Raw genomic sequence first — 11,317 nt, 5'->3', positions numbered from 1 at the left:
TCCTCTAGGGACAGATTTAAAAACAAAAGACAACATCAAACTCCAGCTTTTCAGTAGTTTGCTTTATTTACATGCACCAGCTCTGATAAAACCAAGTGTTTGCTTTACAAGTGGAAATGTCAACTTCATGTTTTGTTTTTGTAGGAGCAATAGGAATATATGAAATGTGGAGACTGGCAGTGAAATTTAAACCTTAACACAGACTGTAAAAATCAGTCAAGAAAAAAAAAATAATAATAATTAAAAAAAAAAAGTGGAAGCACAGCTGTGCAGAAATGTATTAAAAGGTTAAGCCAATGAGAATTATTTAATCTGGTTAACACACTGTTAAACATTTCTCAAAAGGACCCTTTCATTTGTTGTGCAAGTGATCACCCAGTGAACAGAGCAATGAAAACATGATTTTACACAGCCCTAACCAAATGTGCATCGAGGAACAATGGCAACAAGTATCGCAATAAATAAACCAAATTTGTTTTTTTACAATGATGCAACATGAGACAAGTTTACTAAAACACTCCTGATAATTTAAAAAAAAAAAAAAAAAAAAATTTAAAAATGTAAACAATTTTAAAAAGCATCCTGCTGTTCCTACAAAATTGTGCTGATGTAGATTTTTTCGCCCTTATATCACACACACACACACACTTCTGATTAGCTATGCACTGTGTAGCCTCTTTCCACTTATTTAAATGCAGATAAACTTTGGCAATATTTAAGATACTGTGGTCATTTCTTTCATTACAAAGAAAAAAGAAAAAAACGCCAAGATACTACACACCCTCCCAGTGTTGAAAACATGTCACCCAGCACCTGCTATAGTGCTGATAACAAAGGAGAGGCTACTGACGGTGCTTCATCTGCAGCCACTCCCTGCTATCTTTAGATTTAGAGCACCAAGAACTCCATCAAATCAATGCCAAAACTGGTGTAGTTGTCGAGCGCTGTGAGTCACTGAATGTGGTTATTTCAACCCAAGTAGTTCCAAGTGTTTGACAACTAAAAAGTGGTAACTAGAACTAAATCGTGTCCTTAACTCAGTCCTAAGGTCTGTATACAGAGCAGTACTTCCAACAGTGCAGTGAGTGGAAGAGGAGGGACCTAAAAAGGGATCTGCAGCAGAAACATCATCAATACTTCAGTAATGGACCTCTTCAGAGGGAACAGAATTCACAGTAATGTCACTTAAAAATCACAGGGTAAAATTTGCTACAAAAAATAAAAATTGAAAAAACACTGCATACAAAAAACACATGTAGAGCAGTTCACATCTTGATAACATTACATACTGATATTTGGTGTGAATTGGTGCATCAATGGGGAGGGAAAGCTTTTAAAAAACTGTTTGTCCATTTAGGCTACGTCTCAAAGAAATCTTTAAAAAACAAAGGAAAAAAAAAAAAAGCAGCTTGTCAAGTATCCTCCACTGGAACGTAGTAATGTAACATTCTCTGCAGTTTTTGTAAACAGGCCATCAGTCAGGCTGACAGCTGGTTTGGCAAAAAATGTTTTGGGTATGAAAGGGTGTGAAAGAGGAGAGAAAGCAGGATGAAAACACTTCATTTTCAGTTTTATGTATTACTTTGTGATATGAGTGAATCCCTGAGACTGATACAAGTTGATCCATGTAGTTTTAACTGAAGGTACTGTAGTTTCATTCCACTCAGTACCGTTTGTTCATACTGGCCAGGCATTGATCTTTTGAAACGATTATTTTTCCTTCACTGTGAAGACACTGTTGTTTTGTCTCAGACACCTACAATACAGTACTGAAGTTAATGCCGCAAATGAAAAATAGGAAGAAAGTCTACTGAAACTCTTACATACCTTCCTTCCCTCTAGTTGCACAACGCAGGACAATTAACCCAAATTTACACCTTCTTTACTTCTGACAGCTCCTCAGCTCGGCACCCAGCTCTGAGGGCTCTGTTTCGAGCTGGAGAAGCTTCCTGAATTCTTGTTGCTGTTCTGTGTGGAGGTGAGGCGAGAGTCAAAGCTGAGGTCCAGGCAATCTGCGTCCATCAGTTCATTGCGGATGATTGAGTCCATGTCGCAGTCCAGATTGCTGCTGAACACCTCAAGGTCCAGATCAGCGGAGAAACGGTCCTGACTGGTTAAACTGGAACTGAGCTGCATAGAGGCGTTCTTACTAGGAGACTTCAGGTGTAGCTGCTTTGTTTCAGGGAAGCTGTCGTCACTGTCAGAGGTTGACAAGCCCGCTTGCCAACCAGGCACTGAAGAGCTTTGGGCCTGGCCTGCACTGGTGTGGTTAACCAGAATGTGGTCTTTGCGGAGCAGCATGGCATTTCGGCGGGAGTTCTGCAAAGCGATGGCGGTGCTGGCCTGCGACATCAGAGGGTCGGACTGGGTCATCATGACATTGCTGGGGCTGTGGGAGTCCATCCCAAGCAGATCTAGGGCCTGGTGCTCACTGTAGTGAGACATGCAGGAGAAAGTGGTCTGCTTGTTCTCTTGGATGGTCTGCATGGGTGACTGTCGCAGGCTCGTGATGGACGGAGGGCTGAAGAGTGGGTTCGTCCCATAGCTGCTAGAGGGACTACCTAAACTGCTTCCTGAGCAGCTGAAGGTAAATACTGAACTCCCCTGACTGTTGGCCCCATCTTCCTCTCCAGGAGGAGGCTGCTGGGATGCTGTGAGGCTGATATTGTCTAAAAGATCATCCATCAGGTTGTCAGAGAGCCCGTCATTGAGGTTCATAGTGCCTGCCAGATCAGACAGTCCTGTTGGTCCAGTGGACGGAGACATGCTGCTGGGGCTGGAGTACAGCATTGGCGACAGGGGTGAGTCGTCATCAGGTACCTCATCCAGCTCCAGGTTAGCCAGGATTGGGGACAGACGACCGCTGAGCGTGCTGGCGTTGGAATTTGTCCGAGAGCGGAAGTCTGTCCAGGCATCGAGCTCGTCGCTGCTGCGGGAGGTGGGACTTCCTGTCCATTTGGAGAGGCTCGAGGAGCTCTCAGAGCTCCCATCTTGAGCAACCTGCAATGAGGCTTTTTTCTTTGTGGCACGTCCTCTGGCTCCTTTGATGTACTTGCTGTTATCCATCGACACAGCCCTACGTCTGGGAGCTTTACCTCCTTTCCCACCTTCTGGGTTGACCATCCACCAGGAGCTTTTCCCAGTTCCTTCATTCTGGACTTTCACAAAACGGCTATGGAGGGAAAGATTGTGTCGGATGGAATTCTGCAAAGACAAATGATTAAGAAAACTTAAGCATTAATACAACTTTCCCAGTATGAGCAATAATTCATAAAAAAAAAAAAATCTTGTGTACATGATACGATTAAGTATTAAATACTTTTAGGAGCTTCAAAAGCTTTAACGAGATGTGACCTACAAGTGGACCAAGTCAGAATGTGTTCCTGCTGCATCTGTTAGTGTTGTTCTCAAACTTCAGTCAAGCTTAACTACAAAAGATTACAACATGTATTACAGTAATTGCAGAGCTCTATAACGGCCCAACAAAGGAACAATGAGCCAGATAATATAAATCACTACAACAGAATACAAAACTCAGTGCTGTAAGCAGACAGTGCTGTATTCTGTGTCCCCTACAAAACTTCTTAAGGTTTTGTTGTTCATCTACAGTACTACGTTTTCAGCATGGTGTGCAGTGTTCCTAAAATTTGAGGAACCTGGACAAATTGATGACAAAATAAAACACAGGACTGAAATTATCTGAATTTTGTGTTCTAAATAGAGACACTGCTGACTTTTCAGATGATTACAAAAGACTAAAAGTCAGTGGCAAAAGGTATTATGTAGCTTGAAAGTTATGGTTCAAGTTGCTGTCAATATGTACAGTCGAGTGGTACAAGAGTGACTGTCTATAGCCATCTAGAAAACATGGTTGAGGCTCTGTCATGTTCTGGGCTGTGTTTTAGCTAGAGGTGTTGAAATCTTGCCAAATTGATGGAATCATGAATGCAATCAAGTACAGTTTGACATCACCGTGCAATACAATCTGGAAGGTGCGATTAGCAGTAGTGTTTTTGGGACAATCCCAAATAGACTTCCAATGCCACCCCCCCAAAGGGGAACACCATCGGTCATAGATTGGCCTCCCCAGTGCCCAGACCTCAACATTACTGAGGCGGTGTGGGATCATCTTGACAGATAACTGAGCAAAAAGGCAGCAAACAGCCAAAGAACTTCAGTCTCCTTCAAGAAGCCTGGAGACACATTCCCAAAGACTACTGAAATTCAAATTAAAGAAATGAGTGACTCAAGGATATTGCACAGGGTTAACTGTAATTTAACCCTTTAAGGCCAAGTGTATCAAAGATGATACATCTATATCAGTGTAAATATTCTGCAAAAAATATATAGAAAGGAAAACAAAAGCCTGATGTAGCTAATATGATACAAATTTAAACTTATGCAAATTAATATTTATCGTTATTGCAAGACTCACTAAACAATCCATTAATAATAATTTAAAAAAAGTTTTTGGGCTTTTATTTCATGGTTCAGGCTTTAAAGTGTTAATACAAAAGGACTAATTACCAATGCTGCAGTGTCTTCATAGACATTTCTTTGCACTGTGACCCATTTCTGGCTGCTCACAAAGGTCTACAGGATTTCCCTGGAGATGTTCCTTACCACGTACAAAATTAAACAGCTGGAGCGTGCACGCCCAGCCTGTCACACTTCAGTAACAGAGGGAGAAACTCCGCAGTGATCTCCATAACCCAGAGGCCAGCTTCACAGGGAGAGGCTTCAACTCAATTCTCTAAAGCTTAAATTAACCTGATTTAACTCAAGGTCCCATTTAAACCCATCTCTAAGACGATTAAAGTTAACCGCTAAGCAAGCTCAACACAAAACAAACTACAGCAAGAGGAGACCAGAAATTGGTCTCATTAAGGCACTTGATCTGCGCTTTAATGACTGAGGGTTCTCAAACAAGCAGGTTTTTCCTCTTAATGCTTTGAGACAGTAAAGACCCACCAACAAGAAGCCATTCCTAAGAGAAGCAGTAAGAAAAGGCTGAGGTATGCTAAATTACACGAGAACTGGGCTGATGACAGTGGCAACAGGTTTTATGGAGTGATGAACACAATTTTTTTTTTTTGTACAAAAGAGGCTCTGTCATACCATTTGATATGGAAGATTTGATTCAACATCTGGAAAACATCCTTTTGGCAACAGCTTCATTTTTCAGCATATCAGCGATTCCAAACATACTGCAGTAAACACATACCTGATAAGTGTTTCACTGTTTTCTGCTGAAATCTTATGCAAGTGCATCTGGTCTTTGTGTTTACACAACAGATGAGCAGCCATTAGACCTTTTATTTCTGGTTAGAAATGCACTAATCCACTCATTTCCTGTCTATATCTATCTAGACAAAGTTAGAGTCTCTGATTCAGTAGTAGCAGTTTACATAAAAGCTATCTCACTGACAAGAACTCATTGGGTGAACAGACCACAGCGGTACCAAAAAAAAGAGAAAAGTTTCTGTCCATTAAAGCTAAATTTGATCAATTTAGAATTGCTTTCTGATATCGATCTATCCAGTGGGATTTATGTATCCCTTTTCAGCTACATATTCTAACTAATCAAAATGTTTACATGTAAATTTATCACTACCATGATATCCAATACCACACTTGTCGATGGGGCAAGTCAAATATTCCAACATGTTGCTTATCCCATGAGCTACAGGCAGAGAACACAATAACACCACCTGTCCCGTTCAATCTAATGCAATCCAATACAGTGGAGTTGCAACAAATAAGCCTGGGATACAGTCCGGTGTTGACACAGGAGGTTTTTCCATTCAAGTCTGTGATCATTTATTAGGCTTTAAGATGTACCGTTGTTGTATTCAATTATTGGAGCAGGCAGATTTACAACCTCAAAATGCCCAAGGCACTGATACAACAAAATCTGATGACTCAAAGGTGGTTTACTGCAGAAGTACTGAATTTTAAACATGCTTCTTTTATTGATTTCACTTCCTGTACACAACCAGTAAAAGACTGAAGCACCTTGTTAAAGATTTAAGGTAACCACATCCATATGAATAAAACCAATAGCAAACATACAGCAGCGTAACCTACCTGTCTGCCTCCTTAAGATGAAATTTTATTGGATATATGAAGGTATCCAATAAGCTTCACAGGCACGTACAGTACAAGCTGTACTGCATTTACAAGAGAAATCACAAAGAGCGAACTCCTGCCTTCCCCTCCCCCACACGCAGTCACAGTAGTGCTGCAGCACCCTTTGAGCAAAGCCTCGTTCTGAGCAGGGACTGGAGCAATGCCAGTTTAGCCAGAGCCAGATCCAAAGACAAACACTGAGCTTCTCTCATACTGCTACACATTGACCTACATAATTTATAGTCAGCTGATTGATTCTTGTGCCCAGGCATCATGAAAAGACAACAGCGGGGTTGAACCGCAGAGGGTTTGATGGGCGTCCATACAGGGGCTGAATATTTAGTTTGACTTACAGCACTGGAGACAAAGCTCAAAACTGAAGGTGGTGTACTTTCAGTGTGCTGAATGAGATGTGTGACGGGTCTGAATTTAAAACCCATCTGTTCAACCCTGAACCTGCTGGGGACACTTTTGCCAGGCTCAACCTGAATGTCACACAGCTCCAAAGCATCTCCTAGGAAATGCTGATGTCAGCACATGTGAAACCCTGTTATTAACCCTTTCCTTTTCCAGTCAACATCTGCCAAGCTCAAATATGCATCAGGCAGCTTAAACATGAATGAAAACTGACATCTAGCAGTTTTGAGCATAAAGTAACTGATTCTGTGCAGATTAATCAGTTTCACATGTTCAGGGTGATGTTTTTATTTCCCCTTCTGTAAATGCAGCAGTTTTAACCAGCACAATTTAACCAGTGTGATTCATTCAAAGAAGCTGCTCACTGGAATCAGCTTGCATTGCATATCCAGTTGTGCAGGATTACACACACACACACAAAATCCTGCAAAGCTCAAAGCTTTCATCAGACTACATTCCATGACAGATGAATTGGTTTGGTCCAGGCCAAACTAATCCTGAAAATCAAACACAAGCAAGGCCCGGCTGAAGCTTTGGTGAAGTCTGTGCTGCAGTCTGAGCAGTATGTCTGAAAGTGAAATCAACTTTGCATTGCACGTCTTTTGGGTTTCAACTTTCAAGCAAGCCGCTTTGTTCTCAGAGGTTCGTCTGCATCCTTAATTTTAGAGGCATAATGAAGCGTGTAATGTGATACGCATTACTACAACTACACTGGTTTACATATAGTTACACCATGTGCCGTTAGACTGCCACACATCTTCAGATCCCCTGCTGATAGGAGGAGATGTTTGATAAATAAATGTGTATAGCCAGTAACTGATGAGACTACAGGTTTGTGATTGCACCTACTGCCTCCATCTCAGAATTAAAATGAGCTTTGTGCATTGCATGTCTTACAGGACAAGTTAAAAAAAATAAAAAATAACACTGGTCTTTGTTATGATGACAGCCCCAACACATCACCGCTCACCTTCCAGCCAGCAGAGCTGTTGCTATCGCCTTTGTCCTTGAAATATGGCACGGATCTCACCATCCACTCATAGATTTGGGACAAGGTCAACCTTTTCTCAGGGGAGCTCTCGATGGCTTGGGTAATGAGGTCTGCATAGGAGTAGTTGCCCCAGGCATTCCTGCGGGCGGAGGACTTCCTCAGCTGCTGGGTGGCAGAACCGCTCGGAGCTGCTGCGGGGGTTTGCGCCGAGGACGGCGAGCCGTCGGCGGTCTCCTCTTTGGAGGGGCCCCGCTGGACCTCCACCGGCTGGGAGATGGAGCTGCTGCTGCTCGGCTCTCGGGTTTTAATAGCGCCGCCGCTGGCTTTCTGAGCAGCGCCGCTCCCCGTGCTCCCACCCTCATCATCCTCCTCTTCGGGGATTACGTCAGTGTCATTTGCCCCGGGCTTGCCCGCACCAGATTCCGGACGGGGCAGGGGCCAAGTGCAGGACCGTGGCCGCTTCTGGGGCTCGAAATCCGGATCTATCTCAACGTTTAGAGGCGGCTCGTTGCCGTTGCGCGACGCCTCAGCCATGTTGGTCGTAATTTGTCGGGGGTTGCACAAAGGGTTATAAAATCACTCGGGTCGCATTCCATCAATGTCGCGTGCAGGCTTCGTGGACAGTTTATTTACTATGCAAGTGTCCCTTCCTGCAGCTCGGTCCCAGCACGTGTCAGTCTATCAGTCCTCCTGCACGGCGTCCGTCCGCAACACACGGAGCAGCTGGAGCTCACCACAATCACCAGAACATCGCCTTTTGTCGTGCTAAGCCCACACCCTGGCCAACATGCATTGCAATTTCGCGAACTGTGGAGTGAAAAGACGTGAAGCGTACGCGGAGCCTCGGAGGAATCCAAAACTGCGTTCCTTCACAAGCGTCCGCGTCCCGCACGGCGATCCTGCATGACAAAGGGAAAAATCTTAAATGTACACGCACGCTGCATCTAATGCCACCACATCAGTTTCATCACTCCACACAGCTGCCATCTTGACCATTTCACTTCCCCAAGTTCTTAATCAGCCGTGCTGTGGAGCTGCCAGTCGCTTGAGCGCTGCAGTCCAGATACCATCAAGGCGATTAGGGGACGGTTTCTTAAGGGCCTGCACCTTCTTAAAAATGTGGCTGCTGGGAAAATGCACAGAGCCTAAAAATCCGCCCAGTTAAGAGCTGAAAAATAATGATGCTGGCTGTAGTCTAGCATCCCGGACGAAGTAGCACGGTGTCCTCCGTGTGCCCAGCTGCCTGCAAACACTTCATTCAATCTGCTGCTGCGGTTGGCGCAAACGCTCAGAGCCCAGGAGAAGAGGGTTAAAAAAGGAAAAAAGCGATCCTGCCCCCTGGACTGCACTGAAATTAAAGCGACAGTGTAGAGATGTCCGCTCGCCAATGACATCACCTCTAATGTGACCATCGGAGAGTATCCAGTGCGCAAAAATTAACGGTAAAACTGGATTTTATTCACTTGAATATTAAACGAAAAAAAAAAAAAAGGGAGCAACAATGTTTACATAAAAATCAGGAATGCAGGGGAAATAACTGGATGTCGGAATATATAGGTCATCTTTAAAAAATACAACCAACCCAAACTAACCTGAAAAACTGACTGTACCGTTTAAGTTGATAAATATGTGCATTTTACCCAAATATGCCTTTAAGTTCCTCCCACACTGCCAGGAATACAGTCCTAATATACTCGACTGGCATTAAAAACATTTAAGCCAAAGCAAAAACCTATACATTTCCACCAAAAAGGTAAGAGTATAGAATAAACAAACATGCTCCTCACAATAGGCTGTTGTTTTTGTCCCCTACTCAGATATGCAGTTTCTAAACATGTCATTTTCCTATCTGAAACCAGAGCTAGATATAGTCAGGTCCTGACAGCAACCGTTTACGGAAATTTGGTGGTTATACTGACCTGAAGAATGTCAGCTGCACACCTACCCACACAGCCTCTGATGTTTTTCCAGGTCAAAGATTGTTATTTGATAGCCAATACAGATTTAAATCTGAGTTAACACAAAAAAACAAAAAAAAAAAAAAAAAAAAAAACACAACCAACCCCACACAGATTTTGAATGGACCCACTATTTAAAACAAAACACACCCCAGCAGTGTACAGAAAATGGAACTGAAGAGGTAAAAATATTTATAAATTCCTTTTCACTGGAGTACATTTCTAGATATCGACCTTGGTATTTGTTGCAGACACTTCACAATAGCAAAACCACCAAAATTATTTTTAAAACCTGCCTAAAGGGAGAGTTTCCCCAACATCAGAAACTATTCAACTCTTAAGCCATATTGCCAAAATGAATCTAAAAGCCAATAAAGTAATCAAACGCTTGTGTTTGCATAAATATCTAGTCAGCTAATCACATGGCAGCAACTCAGTACATTTACACGTGTAGATATGATTAAGACAACCTTAGGTAGTTCAAACCAAATATCTGGATGGAGTAGAAAGGTCATTTAGGTGACTTTGAACATGATATAGTTGATGGTACCAGATGTGGTGGTACCATTTCAGAAACTGCTGATCTAGATTTTCCCACACCACCATCTCAGGAGATTACAGAATGATGGTCCAAAAAGAGAATATCTGTAGTCCACAGCAGCTCTCTGGGTGATGGGATCTTGCTGGTGCTTAGAGTTGATAAAAGGCAACAGTAACTTAAATAACCACTCAAAGGTATACAAAAGAGCATCTATTCTGCACGTTGTCCTTCAAACTTTGAAGAAGACGGGGTATAGCAGCAGAAGAGCATACTGCTTGACACTCCTGTCAGAACAGAGAACTGAGGCTACACTTCCCATGGGCTCAGTAAAAGTGGACGACAGAAGATTGGAAAAAAGTGGGCGAGTACTTGAAACACTTTTAGATTCTCCGCTTATCTCTTACATTATACTGTGACAGAGCAGTATAATACAAATATAGATGATTATGATATTTATTTTTAAAACATGTTTATTTGTTGATTTGCAATTGCTAAAGCAACAGTAGTTCACTTGCTATCTAAGCTATGTGTTAGCATTCTGTGACAGTTTAAGTAATTAATGCAGTTAAAGCAAATTCACAATGATAAATTGCTAAATTATTTTATTATGTTGCAGGTTCAGGGTTTTGCTTTTCCTTACTTACCACAGTTTTCCTCTCATTGCCCTCCATACCGGTCAAGTGTGTTAAAATTCGCCCCGTATGTCCTGACTTTTATAGTGCAGGTGATGTCATTTTGAACCTTGCTGGGCAAAACCAAGTGGAGGGCTTTTCTTGTGTGGGAATGTTTTCTGTTGTTTGTTTAATGGATTATGGAACAAATTGTTGAAAGAATTTGTCCATATAGGAAAGAGTTTATCAATGTTAATGCACTAATGCTGGGCTAGTGAGCGGTGTGTGATCTTCATATGTTCATGTTGGTTGCCATGTTTACCCGCCTGAGGTATTGGTACTGGCCAGACCAATTAGACGCGAAAACAGCCCTATATATAATCAGTCAACATTAGCTTTAGAAGAAGATAGGTGCTATTTCCTGCTTAGATTATGTAGCTTTTGTTAGAGTTAATTTGGGGCACCAAAAATTAAATTTAGGCCCAAGTTTCACATGTGACAGAGAGCTGTAAATTACTTGCTTCAGGGAACTCAAAATGTTTGCTGGTGGTGTAATGGTTCCATTTTGGCACACTTTGGTCCCTTGTAACAAATGAGCACAATGTACCCATCTTATGATGCTCAGATTATCTCAAACTGGTTTCTTGATCATGACAGTGATGTTCACTGC

At 42.4% G+C, this 11,317-nt stretch overlaps 1 protein-coding gene across 2 annotated transcripts; it reads right to left on the bottom strand.

The window, feature by feature from the left end:
- Window positions 1-47: 47 nt before the first annotated feature.
- On the bottom strand, window positions 48-10,712 carry foxo3a (forkhead box O3A). 2 transcript variants are annotated; one of them, XR_014890073.1, is made up of 3 exons: window positions 7,517-9,806; window positions 1,828-3,204; window positions 48-1,756 (listed from the first exon to the last, which is right to left on the bottom strand). XR_014890073.1 is itself a non-coding variant. In XM_085258415.1 (3 exons), the coding sequence occupies exons 2-3, from the start codon at window positions 8,069-8,071 to the stop codon at window positions 1,900-1,902; spliced, it is 1,860 nt and encodes a 619-aa protein (XP_085114541.1). In that variant the 5' UTR covers window positions 8,072-8,436; window positions 10,681-10,712; the 3' UTR covers window positions 48-1,899. The 2 variants fall into 2 exon arrangements, 1 of the variants encoding a protein (XP_085114541.1); XM_085258415.1 differs by adding an exon at window positions 10,681-10,712 and having other exon boundaries at window positions 48-3,204; window positions 7,517-8,436.
- Window positions 10,713-11,317: the final 605 nt, after the last annotated feature.

This window comes from Mchenga conophoros, linkage group LG19 (assembly GCF_057382185.1).
Source record: "Mchenga conophoros isolate Kocher_MC1m ecotype Shallow Benthic linkage group LG19, M_conophoros_male_GT1.1, whole genome shotgun sequence".
NCBI lineage: Eukaryota > Metazoa > Chordata > Actinopteri > Cichliformes > Cichlidae > Mchenga > Mchenga conophoros.
The sequence above is the reverse complement of the archived record's forward strand: the minus strand, read 5'-3'. Positions and strand labels throughout refer to the sequence as shown.